The sequence below is a fragment of the Hylobates moloch genome, unplaced genomic scaffold, assembly GCF_009828535.3.
Source record: "Hylobates moloch isolate HMO894 unplaced genomic scaffold, HMol_V3 SCAFFOLD_54, whole genome shotgun sequence".
NCBI lineage: Eukaryota > Metazoa > Chordata > Mammalia > Primates > Hylobatidae > Hylobates > Hylobates moloch.
Window position 1 is genome coordinate 178,512 of NW_026652329.1, and position 22,283 is coordinate 200,794.

The 22,283-nt window shown below is 38.2% G+C and overlaps 1 protein-coding gene and 1 pseudogene across 1 annotated transcript in view; both read left to right on the forward strand.

Moving 5' to 3' along the window:
* The window catches only part of LOC116463701 (coiled-coil domain-containing protein 30-like), a 159,004-nt gene that overhangs the window by 38,488 nt on the left and 98,233 nt on the right, over positions 1–22,283 (forward strand). Inside the window, exon 6 of the mRNA XM_032146915.2 lies at positions 19,327–19,506. Within this exon, the coding sequence (XP_032002806.1) occupies positions 19,327–19,506 (180 nt within the window). The remainder of the gene's footprint in view (positions 1–19,326; positions 19,507–22,283) is intronic.
* LOC131382562 (coiled-coil domain-containing protein 30-like) lies at positions 324–9,400 on the forward strand (annotated as a pseudogene).

The following is a 22,283-nucleotide window of genomic DNA, read 5'->3' on the forward strand; positions in this document are numbered from 1 at the left end:
CCTCACATGTCTCCTCTGTAAAAATAATGTAATAATAATTCCAATCTCATAGGGGTCCTAGAAAAACAAAATGAAATAATGCATCTAACATACTTACCATAGTCTCTGACATGTGGTTAAGTCCTCAATATAAAGTAGCTGTTATCATTATGTCTCCAATTTTTATTATTTTCAAATAATTTGGAAAGATTTCAATAATGCCTTATATTCGATGTGATTAAATTTTATAAAATACTTTCAAAATCACATTTTATTCCTACTGTGATGGCTATAATGTAGGTAGAACAAGTGTTACTACATTTTACCATTGCATAAATTGAGGCTTAGAGAGAAAAACGTATCTTATGAGCTATAAACTAGTTTTCCTAGGTTCATAAATCCCCTGGATGATTTCATTATTGAGTTAGAAAGTTGTTATTATCAGAATTTGTAGGAAACCCTGCTATTATATATAAAATTAATTATGTAAAATGCTTTTTACAGATCTTGAAAATGACCCAAGAAAAAAATGAAATGTTTGAAAGTGAGTGGTCAAAAGAGAGAGAGTGAGAGAAGCAGTTGTCATCTGGTCTTGACACTGTAGAGAAGGCCTGGAAAGTTGAAAGTGAGGTATTACCATTCAGGAAGCTGTTTTCTTCTTGTTGTAGTTCTAATTTAGGGATTTCATGTTATCATTTTTAAATAAAGTATAACTGTATGTCTCAGCTTGGGCTGCCATAACCAAATACCACAGACTAGGTCGCTCAAAGAACAGAATTTTATTTTCTCACAGTTATGGAGGATGGGAAGTCCAAGATCAAGGTGCCAGCCAAGTCAGTTCCTGGTGAGCATTCTCTTCCTAGCTTGCAGATGGCTGCCTTCTTGCTGTGTCCTCACATGACAGAGTGAGCAAGCTGTGGTATCTCTTCTTCTTCCTATAAAGGCACTAACCCTATTGGATTAAGGCCCCACCCTTATATCCTCATTTGACCTTTATCACCTCCTTATCAACCCTATCTATCTCCAAATACAGTCCATATTGGGAATTAGGGCTTCAACAATATGAATAGGGAGGGAGAGCACAATTCAGTCCATAGCACTATAGAATATGTGTTTCTATAATAATAATGGGGTAGCTCTGTTGTTTCTCCAAGCTGAGTTCTAGCACTAATCAAAGAGTCCTTTATTTAGCAGATGTTTATTGTAGTGTTCATAGAGTCATGGGCTTATCTCTTGTTTTAACCTCTTGTCCTGCCATCTTGGAAAGATCTATCAGGAGACATAATCAGCCTATATTATGAAAAGAGACCTGGAAGTGAGTTCATGGAAGTCTAAATCAGTAATTTAGAGGATAGTGACACTCAATCAGTTTGTAGTTTGCAGTGCGCCTAATCTCATCCTAATGACCTACAGGAATTTTCAGTGAAATAAGATAGGAAATCAATTATCATTTACCCTCTTCCCGTGGTTTTGGGAGGCCACCCTCTACCTTCTTGCCTTTTTGTCTACGCCTTTCTAATCAGCATTTACCTCCCACTTTGACTTCAAGGCTTTGGGAAAATACCAAGTAGCTCCTCTCCTAAAGTAAATTTTATATAACCTATTCCCTTCATTGAGCACCACAGACTGACTCTCAGCCCAAAGTCTTCCACCAGTAAATCAGTGCACATACTGTGTCATCAATGTAAAAATCTGATAAAAATCTGCATTTAGGCAGGGCATGGTGGCTCACGCCTGTAATCCCAGCACTTTGGGAGGCCGAGGTGGATGGATCACCTGAGGTCAGGAGTTCAAGGCCAGCCTGACCAACATGGAGAAACCCCATCTCTCCTAAAAATACAAAATACAAAATTAGCCAGGTGTGGTGGTACATGCATATAATCCCAGGTACTCGGGAGGCTGAAGCAGGAGAATCGCTTGAACCCAGGAGGCAGAGGTTGCAGTGAGCCGAGATCACGCCATTGCACTCCAGCCTGGGCAACAAAAGCGAAACTCCGTCTAAAAAAAAAAAAAAAAAAAAGTCTGCACTTAGCCAAAGTGTTTTCTCTCATGGATATATATTTTTAAAAATCAAGCTGGGCACAATGGCTCACATCTGTAATCTCAGCAATTTGGGAGGCTGAGGCAAGAGGATCACTAGGAGCTCGAGACCAGCCTAGGCAACACAGTGGGACACTGTCTCCACAAAAAAAAAAAAAAAAAAAAAAAAAAAAAAAAATTTAAGTTAGCCAGGTGTGGTGGCATGTGTCTGTAATCCCAGCTACACAGGAGGCTGAGGTGGGAGGATCACTTGAGCCCAGGAGGTCAAGGCTGCAGTGAGCTGTGATCACACCACTGCACTCCAGTGTGGGTGACAGAGTGAGACCCTGTCTCCAAAAAGAAAAAAAGAGAAAGAGAAAAAACATCAGAGGATTAAAGAAAATCCTGGTTAATTAAGTCACTGAATATAATTAAATAAGCATAATTTGTAGTTAGGAACACAGAGTTTAAGCTGTGCATCGTGGCACCCTTATAGTCCCAGGTACTTGGGAGGCTGAGACAGGAGGATGGCTTGAGCCCAGGAGTTGAGGACTATAGTGCACCATGATCACATCTGTAACTAGCTACTGCACTCTAGCCTGGGCAACATAGCGAGACCACATCAATATAAATAAATAAATAAATAAATAAATAAATAAATAAATAAATATTTTTTTAAAAAAAACCACAGAGTTTAAAGTCAGAAAGATTTATGGATTTGGAATCTCAGCTTTATAATTCCTGGCTATGTGAATTTAGGCAGGTCACTTAAGATCTCTGAGCCTTACTTTCAACAATTCCCTTATAAGGTTGTCAGAACATTAAAGGTAAACCACATAGCACTTTGTTCTATAAATGGTACTTCTAAAAGGATACATTTTAGAAACAGATAATATAACTATTGGCAGTCATTGCAAACATTGCCAAAGAATTTACCTGTATATAAGCCTTGCTTAATGTAGGAAGGACTCTAGAAACTAAATCTTTCAACCTGTGAATGATGGAAACTAAGAATGCTCAGTTTATTTAATTGATTTATGTAAACTTTGTTTTAACTACTAAGAAAGGCATCGGTCTGCCAGAAGGATAGGTTGGAATATTTAAAACAAAAAATTTGTCAGGACCATTTCAAGATTCATTCTTAAAAGTATTATATCTTTTATGGGGAAAATAGTCTTATTTTATTCTACTAAATGTCTTCATTTCTTAATCAGGAATTGCAAAAATCAAAGTCAGAGCTTATATGCCTTTATAATGAAGTTCACAATCTTCAAGGGGAATCAGAAAGCAGAGACCATTTTTTAAAAGCATGTGACCTGTTACAAAGAGAGAATTCTGAATTAGAAACAAAGGTGAGACTGAGTTAGATATTTAAATGTTCAACATTTAACGTAGCTTTTATGAGGATAGGATAAAAGGAAATTAATTTTAAGCAACAGATGATTTGGGAATTGGAATTTCTTCTATTATTATAGCATAAATTGCCATATACTGCCATATAGTGTGGATTATGAGTCAAGCTACATGTCAAGATAAATATTCAGACTTCAACCAGTACTTGGCAATTAGGATTAATCTGCAAATTTTTTTACTTTAAATCAGCTTCCCACCAACTTAATTTTTGGAGCACATATTATAATGTAAAATATTTATTTAAATGTCTTCAATTTAAAAATTTAGGATCAAAACATCTTTCTATAATGTAAAAGATTTATTTAAATGTCTTCAATATAAAAATTTGGGATCAAACCGTCTTTCTCAGTTACACTGAAAATTGGGCTTAGAATTAGGAAAATGTTCAAATGTCCTGATTCAAGCTTGTTCCCTAAGTTTAAAAATGGCTTCCAGGAAGATTGCTTGCACCCAGGAGTTAGAGGCTGTAGTGTGCTACGATTGGGCCTGTGAATAGCCACTGCATTTCAGCCTGGGCAGCATAGTGAGACCCCATCTCTTAAAAAAAAAAAAAGGCTACCTGACCAGGGCAAAGAATTCCCATCTAGTCCAATACTAGACTGAAAGGTTGCCTGTATAATTTCTAGAGTCCCACCTATTAGGTTATCACTATCTCCTCCTGGCTGAAAATTCTCTTCCTCAATCACTCTTTTGACCTAGACTAAAGATTAAGGAGCAAAGTCTTGAATACAGCTGTTAAAATATATTAGGCTATATTTTAACACCATATGTAAGGTGAATAACTAAATCAAAGCCTAATTTAACCTATGTATAGTTACCCCAGAAAATCAGGAGCAGGTTGCTGAGGGATTGGGACATAGATCAGACAGCATGTGACATGGGAGGGAAAGGTCCAGAACATAGGGTTTGCTGCCTGGGAGAGTAGTTACGTAGAGCATAATATACAACTAAGCCTTTTTTGTGGGACCTTGTCAGCAAGGTAAGTTATCATCACGTTGTACAGTTAAAGGACCAGGCCTTTTAAAATATAATTGAAAAAGTTAACAACAGATGAGCTGAAATGAGAAGAATATAATATAAAACGAAGAGATCCAGATCTGCTCTTCTGGTAATCTGGGTCTTCTTTTTTCTTAAATTTTTTATGTTGAAATAATATCAGACTCACAGAAAAAATTATGAAAGTACAAAGACTTCCCATATACTTTCACTCTTCCAAATGTTAACATGGTATCGTGTTTACCTTATCATTGTCTCTCTTTCCCTCTACACACACACACACACACACACACACACACACACAGGTAGGTTTTTTGTAAACTCTTTGAGAGTAAGTTGGAAACATAATCTCCTTTACCCTTAAATATTTCCATGTGGGTTTACTAAAAACAATAACATCTCCTATTACCACAGTACAAGTCTCAAAATCAGGAAATTGACATTGACACAATACTATTATCTAATCTATAGCTCATATTCAGATTTTACCAATGATTTCCCTCTATAGCAAGAGAATAACTTTTTTCCTAGTCTGAGATCCAACCCAGGATCATACATTGCATTTAATTGTCATGTCTCTATAGCTCCTTCAGTCTGCAAAAGTTCCTCAGTCTGTCTTTGTCTTTCATGACTTTGATATTTTCAAAGAGTACTGTCTCAGTCAGTTTGGGCTGTTATAACATAATACAATAGACTGGGTAGATTAAACAACAAATATTTATTTCTCTCAGTTCTAGAGGCTGGGAAATCAAAGATCAAGATGTTGGCATATCTGGCATATTCAGTGTCTGGTGAGGGCATTCTTCCTGATTTGCAGACAGCTGTCTTCTCATTGTATCTTCACATGGCCAACAGCAGAGAGAGAGAGAGTGCAAGCTCTTTCCTGTCTCTTCTCATAAGGGCACTACTATGATCATGAGGGCTGCACCCTTGTGAATTAATTACTTGCCAATGGGTCCTCCTAATACCATCCCATTGAGGGTAAGGCTTTCAACATATGAGCTTTGAGTCAACACAAACATGCGGTGCATAACAAGACCATTGATTTTGAAGAATGTCTCTTAATTTGGATTTGTCTGATGTTTTCTCACAATATAATTCAGATTACCCTTACTACAGAGATAATGTTGTATCCTTCTCAGTGTATTTTATCAGGAGACATGACTTTTTTTGTTCTATTACTCATGATATTAACTTGGATCATTTGGTTAAGGTACTGTCTACTGGATTTCTCCACTACAAAGTTATTACTTTCGCCTTTGCAATTCATAAATATCTTGTGGGGAGATACTTTGAGACTATGTGTTATGTTTCCCATCAAACTTTTATTCATTGAAAGTTTCTGTTTTGAATCTTTGATTTCTAAATTATATTCTAGTTTTTCTTCAGAATATAGAGTGCTTTAGACTTAAAGATAGTCTTGCTAAAGAAGTTGTATGTATTTGCTGAAGCCCACATTTTACAGGCTGTCATTTTGTTTGGGTTACAACATCTAGACTCATACAGAATTTCAGAGCTGAAAGGAGTATGATCATGTAGGCCAACTCCTTCAGTTTACACATAAGAACAACGAGGCCCAGAGATATCAGACTGCTGCCAAGTTACATGGTGATTCTCAGCCTATGCTCTTTCTACCCTAGCCTAAGGCCTCAATCAGAAAGTGGAACCATCAGCTTAATTCTTATGCTACTTAAACATGGCTGATTATTAAACTGAGCTATATCACTAAGATATAATTTTAGTAGGAAGAAGTCTGTGGAACAGAGTTGGTCCTGTTCCACAATATCCATGTCATGGAGGGTCTGATGGCTTTAACTTTCTTTATTATAAAGAGTAAAGCTTCTACTCACTTAAGAGATACACTACTTTGTCATGTGAGAATTCAGAATACCTAGAAAATGCTCTGTGTTAGTGTCACCATCCTCTTCAGAAACCCTCAGCAGCTTTCAGTTTGCTACAACATCAAATCTAAACTCCACTGTTTTATCCTTTTTTTTTCGAGATGAGGTCTGTCTATCTCTCAGGTTAGAGTGCAGTGGCAATATCATAGCTCACCTCCCCCTCCTGGCCTCAAGTGATTATCCTGCCTCAGCTCCCAAGGAACTGAGACCACAGGCACATGGCACCACACCTGGCTAATTTAAAATTTTTCTTTAATAAAGACAGGGTCTCCCTATTTTGCCAGGCCGCCTTTCTTTACTTCTTAAGAGACTAACATTTATTATCTGTAATGTTTACAATTTTACAATGACCACAAAGATTAGTGATTAAGTAGCATTTTGGAATATTTTTTCCTGCTTACAAAAATAATGCAAGCTCATTAAGAAAATTATCTTTTACGTTCCTTTATAATCTGACCTCTCCCTTCAATCTTGCCTTATTCCTTCTGAGTAGCTGGGACTACAGGCACCTGCCACCACGCCCAGCTAATTTTTTGTATTTTTAGTAGAGACGGGATTTCGCTATGTTGGCCAGGCTAGTCTTGAACTCCTGACCTCATGATCTGCCCACCTCAGCCTCCCAAAGTGCTGGGATTACAGATGTGAGCCACCAGGACTGGCTTTCTTCTTCCCCCCCCCTTCCCTCCCTCCCTTCCTTCCTTCCTTTCTTTCTTTTCTTTCTTTCTCACTCAGTTGTCCAGGCTGGAGTGCCATGGCACGATCTTGGCTCATTGCAATCTCCACCTCACAGGTTCAAGTGATTTTCATGCCTCAGCCATCCGAGTAACTGGGGTTGCAGCATGTACCACACCTGGCTAATTTTTCTATTTTTAGTAGAGATGGGGATTCACCATGTTGGCCAGGCTGGTCTCAAACTCCTGCAATCTTGCCTTATTTCTGCAGCTCCTTACTTTGTAGCCTCTATTCCAATGAAATCATCCTCCTTACTTTCCCCCGAATTACTCTATATTCAGTTCTATGTCAGTGCCTTTGACCATATTGCTCCCCATGCTTAAAATGTGCTATTTGTGGTCTCTTCTCTTATCTATTATCCTCCCAACTTGAAAGGACTAGTTCAACACCAACCTTCTCCCCTAGAAAGGTTATAGTCCATATGAGATTATATGGATTTTATGAGATTGTAATCCATTTTACACACTGTAGTTTCTCTTCAGAGAATTGAAAAGGCATAGGAAACCAAAGGGATCTCTTAAAGTAAACTTAAATTGATCTTTATAATTAAGTCCATTGTGTTCTTAGAATCAAACATGTAGAAGCTTTGCATTTTCAGACAGCCTCAGGATATGAATCAGGCAGGCTATTGTCTACCTTAGCACAATACTTTGATGGGGATCCATTTTCCTTTCTTATTTTTTATTCCATTCTATTTGTTTGTTTATTTGGGTACAGACACGGGGTCTTGCTATGTTGCTTAGGCTGGACTCAAACTCCTGGCCTCAAGCAGTCCTCCCACCTCAGCCTTCCAAAGTGCTAGGATTACAGGCATGAGCCACTGCGCCTAGCCCATCTTCCTTTCTTAGAATCATTCCCCACCCATCCTTTCTACTCCCTGAAGGAAATGTTTTTTCATTTTACATGAAGATATAGAGTAACCTTTCAGGAAAGGAAATCTTTAGAATCTGTTTGTCAAAACAAAACAAAAAGACTGAGCAAATTGTTTGCCAAATCACAAAAGGCAGCGACTCTCAAAGCCTCTACTTGCAGAATTACATGGGAGGCTTATTTAAAGTACAGATTTCCATTTCCCCCCCAGACCACTGATAGTGAATCTCACTCAGGGTAGGGGCTACAATATTGCATTTTCTTTAACAAATATTTTATTTTTTATTTTTATTTTTGAGGCAGGTTCTCACTCTGTCATCTAGGCTGGAGTGCTGTGGCCTGATCTCGGCTCATTGCAATCTCCATCTCCCAGGCTCAAGCCATTTTTCCATCTCAGCCTCCTGAGTAGCTGGGACTACAGGTGCACACCACCATGCCCAGCTAATTTTTCATAGGGTCTTTCCATGTTGCCCAGGCTGGTCTTGAACTGCTGGCAATCCACCTGCCTCGGCCTCCCAAAGTGCTGGGATTACAGATGTGAGCCATTGCACCCGGCCAAGACTGCATTTTTAATAAATTCTTCAGCTGATGCTTTTATATCATAGCAGTTTGAGAACCACTATGGAAGAAAGTTCTTCTCTGTAAGATACATCTAATATTCGTATAGATATAGAAGATATCTCTGTAAGATATATCTAATATTCTTTCTAATGTTTTCTGGTAGCAATATGTTATTGCTTTTTATTATATATTACTGCTTTTATGAATCAATGAAGTACATTCAAAACTTGAAAACAAAAATGTGTGGTAATAATGTAAAACTCTGTAGATCACATATTTGTGCTTGTTAAAAGGTATAAACAAATGCTAAACAGCACTCTGAGAACCCAACCCCAGAGACCAAAAATACCTTTTTAAAAAAAAAAAAAAAAAAAAAGGAATTTACCCTTACGCCTATAGTTAAAAAAAAAATCGATTAAGTTATGTAACAACTGCAAAGTATTAAATTAAGTTGGAATCAGACTTCAATTAGGATGTCATTTTATATTATATAAGCCAATAGTTAAGCATTTAATGAAATCGGTATACTTTTTTCACAGCTATATAAAAGTATGCAAAATAGAATATTTGTCTTTTCACTTAATTTTGCAGGTCTTGAAGCTTTCACAAGAATTTGCACAATTAAATCATTTTACTGTAGGGGGAAAAACTGCACCTTCTAATTTAATTACAAGTGAAAATACCTGTAAAGATCCTGAATCTAATGAACCAATTTTGGAAACAGAAATTCAAAGCCCAAAGGAAGAATTACAGGCGTGAACCACCATGCCCGGCTGACTTATGTTTTTAAAGTTTATTTTTAAGAATAAGATGACTGCTGTGCTATAGAATTCAGGTTGAAAATCTTGTTTGCAACACTGTCTTGACTTGTAGCTTTTTTTCTCCTGATTCTACTACTATAATAAGCATTTTGATAGATTTTATTTTTATATTTGCACCAAGTCCCAAATTAGGAGAAAGAAAGCAGAAGGAAATTCCAGAGGAGTCAGTAAAGGAGGGCAGTTTTCCAAGAGAGGGGCAGAAGGAGGAGGGCTCACAACAGAATCGAGATATGAAAGATGAAGAAAAAGAACAGCAGTTAACCATGAAGCCTGAGGAAGTTGTGAGGCTTAGAGAAGAGCTGAGCCGTATAAATCAGAGCCTCCTTCAGTCTCAGAGCTCTGGGGATAGTTCAGATGACAGTGGTGCCCAGGTAGGTGCTATAAACACATGCCCTGACTGGGTTCATTTCCTCTGATTGGCTGTGGATATAAGCATCATTTTAAATACCATCATTCATATATATGTATTTTTTAATTTTTGTAGGTACATAGTAGATGTGTGTATTTATGGGGTACATGAGATGTTTTAATACAGGTATACAATGCATAAAAACCACATATGGAGAATGGGGCATCCATCCCCTTAAAGCATTTATCCTTTATATTACAAACAATCCAGGTACACTCTTTGAGTTATCATATACATTTGTGAGCAATATTATAACCATGGCCTGAATAGTAACAAAATAGCAAGTAAAATCTGAACTAAGTCCATCAGTTGATGCACTTTATTATAAAATGTTCGTAAACTCCATCTAAGCTCAGCAGGAAAATTACTGATTGACTGTTGACATCTGCCCTAGCCAGATGGGATTTGGGGATGGTAGGATGCACCACATTTTCCATTTCTGGTATGTAGCTTACTAGACAGAGTACTTCATTTTATTGAGGAAAAGGCGACAGACATTTTATTATTTTAATTATGGCTTTTGCTATTTTACTAGGGATCTGCCTGTAGGAGAAATAAAAATAGTGACTACAGCCACATTTTGGTTCTTATACCTCAATTTTACAGGTTTTCTCTTATACAAATTAAAATTTCCCTACATACACCTTTCCAGAAATTATTTTGGGATCCACAGAAGGGAGGCCTTTGTACTCATAAGTAAACAGAAGGCTGATAATATACATTTGAAAAGTGATTCAAGTATACATTTAGAAAAAGAAAGAGTAGCAATAAAGGAAGTTAAAAAATATATTTGAAAGGATTCAGATACAGAGTTTGAAAACTAGACAAGTCACAGTAAACAGGGAAAATATTTACCTGTAAGGAGATTTAGATACACCTGTGAAAGGAAAAAGAGTCACTGAATTTGTTCAGAAGACCAAAGGGGAACATGACATCAAATATTTAAGAAGAGATTACTTTTACAGCTCCAGATGGACATTGGTCAGTGGACATTGGCCAGTGTGGGAGGCTTGAGCAGAAGCTGAACACTGTGATCACAAAGATTATCAAGTATTTTCTTAGCCAGTAGTCTTCACTCTATTGCCACAATAGGAACGAACTTGCCATTGGGACCAGTATTTTATGAAGTTCATTTGTACTTAATGTTTATTTTATTAAATAAAATGTTAAAATTTTTAAACAATAAAATATTTAAATAATTAAATAAAATATTTTATTTATATTAAATATATTAAATAAAATATTTTATTTATATTAAATATATTAAATAAAATATGTAAATAATAAAATATTTAAAATTTTAAAATATTAAAAGCTGATAAAATTAGGATAGTTAAGGCTAGTTCCAATTTGTTTTATTTTAATTCTTAAGGAATTTGTAATTCCTTAAGATGGAAAAGATGTTAGGCATTGTCTGGTCTTATGTCTTTAATTTACAGACAAATAAATGAAGACTAAGAAAGGTAAATGGCTTAATAGATCTGTTGACTGAGAAAAAAAAAGACCCCTGTGTACTTACCTTGCTCTTTTATGGGGTTCCGAGTAACCTGATTGAGTGTATATGCTCTGCAGTAACTTTCTACCAGGATTATATGGTGGGAAAACAAATAGAGACTCTTGTTGGCTGCTTGTCTAGTAGCTAGCTACTTCAACAGTTGACTTTCTTGAAAAATAATTTGCATTGCTACTCTGGCAGAGTGACTGAACTGGAAAATGTAGATGGGAAGAACTACTGTTCTGGTTTTTTCATCCTTCAAAAAAAGCTAAAACTTTTGGGCCTTTGTCCTCTTGGTAAAACTGGGGTGCATCTCTCGTATACAGTATCTCTGTTTTGGTATGTTAACCTATAGGCTGTTGATTATGAATTAATTGTTAAAAGCTGTTATATAATGGTTAAACAAGAAGGTAGAATGGTGATCAAGGCATTCCATGTTGTTTGCAGATGGAAAATGAAGACAGTTAAGGGAACGTTAGGAAGCATCAACAGTAATGGGTAACATTATTGAGTGCTTATTAAGTGCCAGACATTGTGCTAAGTGCTTGCATGTGTTATCTTTCTAACTCATCTCCCCATCCAGCAGTAATCATTATTAGCCATATCTTAAGATGAGAGAATTGAAGTATAGAAGATGAAGTAATCTTTCCAGGATCACCCGTTGATAAATAGTAGATTCAGGACTGAAACACAGGCGTATCTAATTCCAAAGTGAGGGTTCTGCTACGATTGATTGGAGTACCAGAAGGAGACGGGGAGACTGGAAATAAACTGGAAAACACACTTCAGGATATTATTCAGGAGAACTTCCCCAACCTAGCAAGACAGGCCAACATGCAAATTCAGGAAATACAGAGAACACCATTAAGATACTCCACGAGAAGATCAACTCCAAGATACATAATCATCAGATTCTCCAAGGTTGAAATGAAGGAAAAACTGTTAAAAGCAGCCAGAAAGGCCAGGTCACCTACAAAGGGAAGCCTATCAGTTTAACAGTAGAACTCTCAGCAGAAACTCTACAAGCCAGAAGAAATTAGAGGCCAATATTCCACATTTTTTAAGAAAAGAATTTTCAACCCAGAATTTCATATCCAGCAAAACTAAGCTTCATAAGCGAAGGAGAAATAAAATCCTTTCCAGACAAGCAAATGCTGAGGGATTTCAATGCCACCAGGCCTGCCCTGCAAGAGCTCCTGAAAGAAGCACTAAATATGGAAAGGAAAAACCGGTACCAGCCACTGCAAAAACACAGCAAAATATAAAGACCAATGACACTACGAAGAAGCTTTATCAACTAGTGTGCAAAATAACCAAATAGCATCATGATAACAGGATAAGATTTACACATAACAATACTAACCTTAAATGTAAATGGGCTAAATGCCCCAATTAAAAGACATAGACTGGCAAATTAGATAAGGAGTCAAGACCCATTGGTGTGCTATGTTCAGGAGACTCATCTTACGTGCAAAGACACACACAGGCTCAAAATAAAGGGAGGGAGGAAAATATACAAAGCAAATGGAAAGCAAAAACAGGGGTTGCAATCCTAGTCTCTGACAAACAGACTTTAAACCAACAAAGATCAAAAAAGACAAAGGAGGGCATTACAAAATGGTAAAGGGAACAATTCAACAAGAAAAGCTAACTATCCTAAATATATATGCAACCAGTACAGGAGCACCCAGAATCATAAAACAAGTTCTTAGAGACCTACAAAGAGACTTAGACTCCCACACAATAGTAGTGGGAGACTTTAACACCCCACTGTCAGTATTAGACAGATCAATGAGACAGAAAATTAACAAGGATGTTCAGGACTTGAACTCCGCTCTGGATCTAACAGACCTAGCAGACGTCTACAGAACTCTCTACCCCAGATCAACAGAATATGCATTCTTCTCAGTGCCACATGGCACTTATTCTAAAATCAACCACATAATTGGAAGTAAAACACTCCTCAGCAAATGCAGAAGAACTGAAATCATAACAAATGGTCTCTGAGACCACAGTGCAATCAAATTAGAACTCAGGATTAAGAAACTCACTCAAACCCACGCAATTTCATGGAAATTGAACAACCTGCTCCTGAATGACTCCTTGGTAAATGATGGAATTAAAGCAGAAATCAAGAAGTTCTTTGAAACCAATGAGAACAAAGAGACAATGTACCAGAATCTCTGGGACACAGATAAAGCAGTGGTAAGAGGGAAATTTATACTACTAAATGCCCACATAAGAAGGCTAGAAAGATCTCAAATCGACACCTTAACATCACAATTAAAAGAGCTAGAGAGGCAAGAGCAAACTAATCCAAAAGCTAGCAGAAGATAAGAAATAACTAAGATCAAAGAAGAGTTGACGGAGATAGAGACATGAAAAACTCTCTAAAAAATCAATGAATCCTGGAGCTGTTTTTGTTGTTGTTGTTGTTGTTGTTGTTGTTGAGTCAGAGTCTTGCTCTATCACCCAGGCTGGAGTGCAGTGGCGTGATCTTAGCTCACTGCAACCTCTGCCTCCTGGGTTCAAGTGATTCTCCTGCCTCAGCCTCCCAAGTAGCTAGGATTACAGGCACGCATCACCATGCCTGGCTAATTTTTTGTATTTTTAGTAGAGACAGAGTTTCATCATGCTGGCCAGGCTGGTATCGAACTCCTGACCTCATGATCCGCCCACCTCAGCCTCCCAAGTGCTGTTATTACAGGCGTGAGCCACTGCGCCCGGCCCAGGAGCTGGTTTTTTGAAAAAATTAACAAAATAGATAGACCACTAGCTAGACTAATAAAGAAGGGAGATAAGCATCAAATAGCCACAATAAAAATGATAAGAGGATATCACCATTGACCCTACAGAAATACAAACTACCATCAGAGAATACTATAAACACTTCTATGCAAATAAACTAGAAAATCTAGAAGAAATGGATAAATTCCTGGTTGCATACACCCTACCAAGACTAAACCAGGAAGAAGTTGAATCATATTGAATGAGCAAAAGCTGGAAGCATTCCCTTTGAAAACCAGTGCAAGACAAGGATGCCCTCTCTCACCATACCTATTCAATATAGTATTGGAAGTTCTGGCCAGGGCAGTCAGGCAAAAGAAAGAAATAAAGAGTATTCAAATAGGAAGAGAGGAAGTCAAGTTGTCTCTGTAGATGACATGATTTTATATTTAGAAAAACCCATCATCTCAGCCCAAAAACTTCTTGAACTGATAAGCAACTTCAGCAAAGTCTCAGGATATAAAATCAATGTGCAAAAACCACAAGCATTCCTTTACACCAACAATAGGCAAGCAGAGAGTCAAATCATGAATGAACTCCCACTCACAATTGCTACAAAGAGAATACCTAGGAACACAGCTAACAAGGGATGTGAAGGACCTCTTCAAGGAGAACTACAAACCACTGCTCAAGGAAATAAGAGAGGACACAAACAAATGGAAAAATGTTCCATCCTAACATCCTAATGGATAGGAAGAATCAATATCATGAAAATGGCCATACTGACCAAAGTAATTTATAGATGCAATGCTATTCCCATGAAACTACCATTGACATTCTTCACAGAATTAGAAAAAACTATTTTAAATTTCATATGGAATCAAAGAAGACCCCGTGTAGCCAAGACAATCCTAAGCAAAAAGAACAAAGCTGGAGGCATCACACTACCTGACTTCAAACTATACTACAAGGCTACATTAACCAAAACAGCATGGTACTGGTACCAAAACAGACATATAGACCAATGGAGCAGAACAGAGACCTCAGAAATAACACCACACATCTACAACCATCTTATCTTTGACAAACCTGACAAAAACAAGCAATGGGGAAAGGCTCTCCTATTCAGTAAATGGTGCTGGGAAAACTGGCTAGCCATATGCAGAAAAATGAAACTGGACCCCTTCCCTACATCTTAAACAAAAATTAACTCGAGATAGATTAAAGACTTAAATGTAAAACTCAAAACCACAATAACCCTAGAAGAAAACCTAGGCAATACTATTCAGGACATAGCCATGGGCAAAGACTTCATGACAAAAACTCCAAAAGCAATTGCAACAAAAGCCAAAATTGACAAAATGAGATCTAATTAAACTAAAGAGCTTCTGCACAGCAAAAGAAACTATCATTAGAATGAACAGGCAACCTACAGAATGGGGGAAATATTTTGCCATCTACCTATCTGACAAAGGTCTAATATCCAGAATCTACAAGGAACTTAAACATATTTACAAGAAAAAAACAACCCCATCAAAAAATGGGCAAAGGATATGAACAGACACTTCTCAAAAGAAGACATTTACGTGGCCAACAAACATGAAGAAAAGCTCAACATCACTGATCATCAGAGAAATGCAAATCAAAACCATAATGAGATACCATCTCATGCCAGTCAGAATGGCAATCATTAAAAAGTCAGGAAACAATAGATGCTGGCGAGGCTGTGGAGAAATAGGAATGCTTGTACACTGTTGGTGGGAATGTAAATTAGTTCAACCATTGTGGAAGACAGCATGGCGATTCCTCAAGGATCTAGAACCAGAAATACAATTTGACCCAGCAATCCCATTACTGGGTATATACCCAAAGAAATATAAATCATTCTACTGTAAAGACACATGCACACATATGTTTATTGCAGCACTATTTATAATAGCAAAGACATGAAACCAACTCAAATGCCCATCAATGATAGACTGGATAAAGGAAATGTGGTACATATATGCCATGGAATACTTTGCAGCCATAAAAAGGAATGATATCATGTCCTTTGCAGGGACATGGATGAAGCTGGAAGCCATCATCCTCAGTGAACTAACACAGGAACGGAAAACCACACACCACATGTTCTCTCACTCGTAAGTGGGAGTTGAACATTGAGAATACATCGACACAGCGAAGGGAACAACATATACCAGGGCCTGTTGGGGATAGGGGGTGAGAGGAGGGAACTTACGGGATTGGTCAGTACGTGCAGCAAGCCACCATGGCACACGTATACCTTTGTAACAAACCTGCACATTCTGCATATGTATCCTGGTTTTTATTAGAAGAAATTTTTTTTAAAAGTGGCTGGACGCACTGGCTCACGCCTGTAATCCCAGTACTTTGGGAGGCCGAGGTGGGTGGATCACCTTCAGAAGTTGGAGACCAGCCTGACCAACGTGGTGAAACCCCATCTCTACTAAAAATACAAACATTAGTTGAGCATGGTGGCACACGCCTGTAATCCCAACTACTCAAGAGGCTGAGGCAGGAGAATTGCTTGAACCCAGGAGGCGGAGGTTGCGGTGAGCTGAGATCGCGCCACTGCACTCCAGCCTGGGCAACAAAGCGAGACTCCATCTCAAAAAAAAAAAAAAAAAGTGAGGCTTCTTCATAATTACATTATAACCCATTGAAGATTTTTTTTTTCCTAGGGATCTTGCAGCTCTGAGAAAAGCAGATTGTATTTAGATTGCCTTTCTAGCTAAACCAAAATAGGAATTGGAGAGCTAACAGGATTTGAGGGCTTCTGTGTTACTTTAGGGACATAAGCAAGATAAAACTGAAATAGTGACATGGGCTTTTTAGAAAGTTGTAGACAGGAGCATACTGGACCAGGACTAAGGAAACGCTAAGAATATCTTATCTATTGAATTGTATAAGATGGAATTCTTTATCTATTCAGCATACTACTTGTGCCTACCTTTTGTAGAAAATCCAAATGACTATTCTCTTATTTCACTGGAGAAGCCTGATAGGAAAGTGTATTGCTGGCATTTGATACGTGTGCTTTTTTTACAGCTTTATTCAGGATTTTTTTTTTTTTTTTTAGACAGAGTCTCTCTCTGTCACTCAGGCTGAAGTGCAATGGCGTGATCTTGGCTCACTGCAACCTCCACCTCCTGGGTTCAAGCAATTCTCATGCCTCAGCCTCCCAAGTAGCTGGGACTACAGGTGTGCACCACCACGCCCAGCTAAGGGTTTCACCATGTTGGCCAGGCTGGTCTTGAACTCCTGAACTCAGGTGATCCACCCACCTCAGCCTCTTAAAGTGCTGGGATTACATGCGTGAGCCACCATGCCCAGCCTATTCAGGAGTATTGACAAATGTTGTATATTTGTGGTGTACAACCTGATGTTTTGATTTATGTGTACGTTGTGAAATGATTAAATCAAGCTAAGTTACATATGTATCATCTCACATACTTTTTTGTGGTGAGAACATTTAAGCTCTACTCTTTTAACAATTTTCAAGTATACAACACATTAAGTATAGTCACTATGCTGTATAATACATATCCAGAATTTATCCTGTCTATCTGAAACTTTGCACCCTTTGACCAGCATCTTCCCATTCCATGCCTCCCCTCCCCAGCCTTGCAACCACCATTCTACTTGCTGCTTCTGTGAGTTCAACTTTATGAGTTCAACTTTTTCGGAGTCGACTTATAAGTGAGATCATGCAGTATTTGTCTTTCTGTGCCTGGCTTATTTCACTTAGCATAATGCCCTCCAAGTTCATTCATGTTGTGACAAAAGACAGGATTTCTGTCTTTTTAAAGGCTGAACAGTTTTGCGTTGCGTTGTGTGTGTGTGTGTGTTGTGTGTGTATACTATATTTTCTTTTCCATTCATCCATTGATTGACACTTATGGAAAATGTTTCACATTTTTCTTGGCAAAGATTTTTTGGATGTGACTCTAAAAGCAAAAATAGACAAATGGGGTTGCGTCAAGTTAAAAAGCTTCTGCACATCAAGGGAAACGATCAACAGAGTAAAGAGACAACCTACAGAATGGGCAAAAATATTTGTAGATCATACGTCTGATAAGGGGTTAATACTCAAAATATATAAGGAACTCAAACAACTCAATAGCAAGAAAACAAATAATCCAATTTAAAAATAGGCAAAGGATGCAAATAGACATTTCTCAAAAGAAGACATACAAAAGGCCAACAGGTATGTCAAAAAATGTTCAACGTCGTGAATTATTAGGGAAATGCAAATTAAAACCACAATGAGATATCACCTCACACCTGTTAGAATGGCTTTTATCAAAAAGACAAAAGGTAAGTGTTGGCAAGGATGTGGAGAAAATAGAACACTTCAACACTGTGAGTGGGAATGTAAATTAGTACAACCAATATGGAAAACAGTATGGAGGTTCCTCAAAAAATTAAAAATAGAGCTACCCATATGATCCAGCAATTCCACTTCCAGGTATATATCCAAGGGATTTGAAACCAGTATGTCAAAGAGATATCTGCAGAAGTGGTGTGTGTGTGTGTACCCAATGTAATACTCTTCAGCCTTGAAAGAATGTGTTCTATGGGAGTGTGTTTATGGGGTTAGAATCATCGGGAAATAAAAGAAAGTGATGAGGAAGGCTAGAAACTTAAGGTCTCGGCTGGGCGTGGTGGCTCACCCTTGTAATCCCAGCACTTTGGGAGGCCGAGGCGGGCAGATCACGAGGTCAGGAGATCGAGACCACAGTGAAACCCCGTCTCTACTAAAAATACAAGAAATTAGCCGGGCGTGGTGGCGGGCGCCTGTAGTCCCAGCTACTCGGAGAGGCTGAGGCAGGAGAATGGCGTGAACCTGGGAGGTGGAGCTCGCAGTGAGCCAAGATTGCGCCACTGCACTCCAGCCTGGGTGACAGAGAGAGACTCTGTCTCAAAAAAAAAAAAAAAAAAAAGGAAACTTAAGGTCTCTTACTAAATTTCCTCTTTCTTTTTGCCAACAAACACACATACACACACACACACACACACACACATTGACATTCTACTTCTTAACATATGGACTCTTTGAACTTCCCATTTTAAATGTGTTTTACTCTAAAATTGTCTGTGCTTCTATCATTGTTATGAAAAATAAGGTAAGTTGTCTGTGCCTAAATGCTTTTGTTGACATAATTTTATTGTTATTTTCACTCTAATATAACATGTATTATATGAACATGTATCGACTATCCACAAATGTGAAAGAGTAGTGTGTTGTAGATAAGCTAACTCCAAAAACATTTACATGTGAATAATCACATTCTGATTATTCCGGTTCTGACAACTTGAACCCATGTTTTACCAATATGCTTTCCAATTGTCTGTGTTTCTCTTTTAAAATGTTTGCTTTAGCATCCATCATCTGGAGAAAAACTAAAATACAACCAGCAAGGGGAAGTACAACAACTTCACCAGAATTTGCACCGGCTCCAGATTCTATGCAACTCAGCTGAAAATGAGCTTCGATATGAACGAGGGCAGAACTTGGACTTAAAGCAACATAATAGCTTACTTCAGGAAGAGAACATTAAGGTAACTCTTGTGGGCACATGCTTTATGGAAAGGTTTCAGTTGGCCCTGGGAATAAACGAATCTAAGTTCCTCTACTTGATAATTCAATGATAGGATCCACAAATGTGTCAACAATGTGAGCTATATGGTAACTTTCTCCTTTAACTTTTCCCTGCTAAGTAAGAATGTGTGTATTATCAACCTATAAATAGAAAAAGGCATTAAATTACATAATCTTCTGAAAACACTATCTAAAATTTTTAGTGCTTACTAAAAATTCAGTGACCTGAGCCCTAAACCCTGGTTGTCCTGCCCTGTGTACCACTAGACTTATTTATCCCTATTAGATGTATACATTATTATTGGTTCAATCAGATCTCAACTGCACCAAGGTACAATTCGTGTGAGAGCAAAGTTGTTCTTCCTAATACAACAGCATGAAATATTTAAGGCAACATCCCCCAAAAGCTTATTTAAAAATAATCTATGTAGAACTGCCATACACAGATTCAACTAAATTTTATGAACCGCATAAATGTTTAAAATTAATCTCCATGTAAAATAGTACTTCCTCTTAATTATGGTTCAATTCTGTAAATATATATTAAGGACTTAGTTTCTATAAGCCTCTATTGAAGGTTCTAAAATTCAGCATTCAGTATTCATATGCAATCTTGCAGACACACTGAGAGTTTAATGGTAGGCACAATAGACAATCCCTATCCCCATGGTGCAGGGGTCGGCAAACTTTGGCATGTAGGTCAAATTCTGTCTGCCTTCTGTTTTTATAAATAAAGTTTTATTGGCAGCCATATCTGTCTGTTTATATATTATGACTGCTTTTGTGCTACATTAACAGATTTGATAGTTGTGATGAAACCATATGACCCACAAAGTCTAAAATATTTACTACCTGGCCCTTTTTGAGAAAAGTTTGCCCACACCTGGTCTAGCGGGATAAAATGATCTTATTTGAAAAGTGACATAAACATGAATAAGAAAAGTCCCTACTTTTCAAGAGCTCACAGTCTAGTAGGGGAGATATAGAGGAAAACAAATATCCGTTTATCCCAAACTTCAAGGAAGGCCTTCTAAGGTAGTTCTCGTATTCCCGGATTATTTGAATAAACCTTTCCTTGTCCTCACCCTTCATGAGTTTTTGAAGACTGATCATATTCCTTCAAGCCTTTGTAGTTTTAAATTAAATTCTAAATCTTTATCACATGTTCTCATAAGACAGTCTTTCACTTTCCCTTCAAGGACATTTCTTAGATCATTTTAACTCTTCAACTCGGAACATATTCTAACAATACTACATATTTCTTAAGGAAAAATGGCCAGAACTACACAGATTATAATGCCTTACAGATGATTGGTACCCTATAAATATTTATTGGATTAATGAACAGTCTTTCAGGGATGGATAAATGATAGCTTGGTAACAAGAGAAGATTTTTATTTTTCACTGTTTGTAAAGAGCATGCAGGAAATTTACAAAAAGAGAGAGAAGTTTTTTATCTATTTTAATCTCCATGGTGAGATAAATTATTGGCTATTTAGGAATAAGACATCAGCCTCTTGATTAGCTTCTTTGGCCAGGGACCTATGAAAGTTATATACGATGATATCCTTTATTGAGAGTTCATCCACTTTATCTCTTTTAGTTTGTTTGTTTCTGAGACGGAGTCTTGCTCTGTCACCCAGGCTGAAGTGCAGTGGTGTGATCTCTGCTCACTGCAACCTCCACCTCCCAGGTTCAAGAGATTCTCCTGCCTCAGCCTCCTGAGTTGCTGGGATTACAGGCGCATGTCACCACACCCAGCTAATTTTGGTATTTTTAGTAGAGGCAGGGTTTTACCATGTTGGCCAGGCTGATCTCGAACTCCTGACCTCAGGTGATCCTCCCGGCTTAGCTTCCCAAAGTGCTGGGATTACAGGTGTGAGCCACCGGGCCCAGCCTGTCTACTTTATCTCTTATGAACAGCCTCACAACCCTAAAGGGTCAGCACTTTATGGATGAGGAATCTGTTCAAGATTGCAAAGCTAACAAATTACAGAGTCAGAACTTAAACTCAAGTCTGTTTCTCTCTTTCCTGTATAGACATCTTTCCATATTACACCCCTCCTCAATTTGGGTCATTTTGGAACCTCAGCTTTACAAATTTAGGACTCACTTTTAAAAATCCACTCAAGGCCAGGTGCAGTGGCTGACGCCTATAATCGTACCACTTTTCGGGGCTGAGGTGAGCAGATCACTTAAAGTGCTCACGAGTTTGAGACCAGCCTGGCTAACATGGTGAAACCCTATCTCTACTAAAAATACAAAAAAAAACAAAAAACAAAAAGTTAGCCAGGCACGGTAGCACATGCCTGTAGTCCCAGCTACTCGGGAGGCTGAGGCATGAGAATTGCTTGAATCCAGGAGGCAGAGGTTGCAGTGAGCCATGGTCGGGCCACTGCAATCCAGTCTGGGTGACAGAGCGAGAATCTGTCTCAAAAAAAAAAAAAAAAAGATGGGGTGGAGCCAAGATGGCCGAATAGGAACAGCTCCGGTCTCCAGCTCCCAGCCCCAGCGACACAGAAGACTGGTGATTTCTGCATTTCTGCTTGAGGTACCGGTTTCATCTCACTAGGGAGTGCCTAACAGTGGGTGCAGGACAGTCGGTGAAGCGCACTGTGCGCGAGCCGAAGCAGGGCGAGGCATTGCCTCACTCGGGAAGCGCAAGGGGTCAGGGAGTTCCCTTTCCTAGTCAAAGAAAGGGGAAACAGACGGCACCTGGAATATCGGGTCAGTCCCA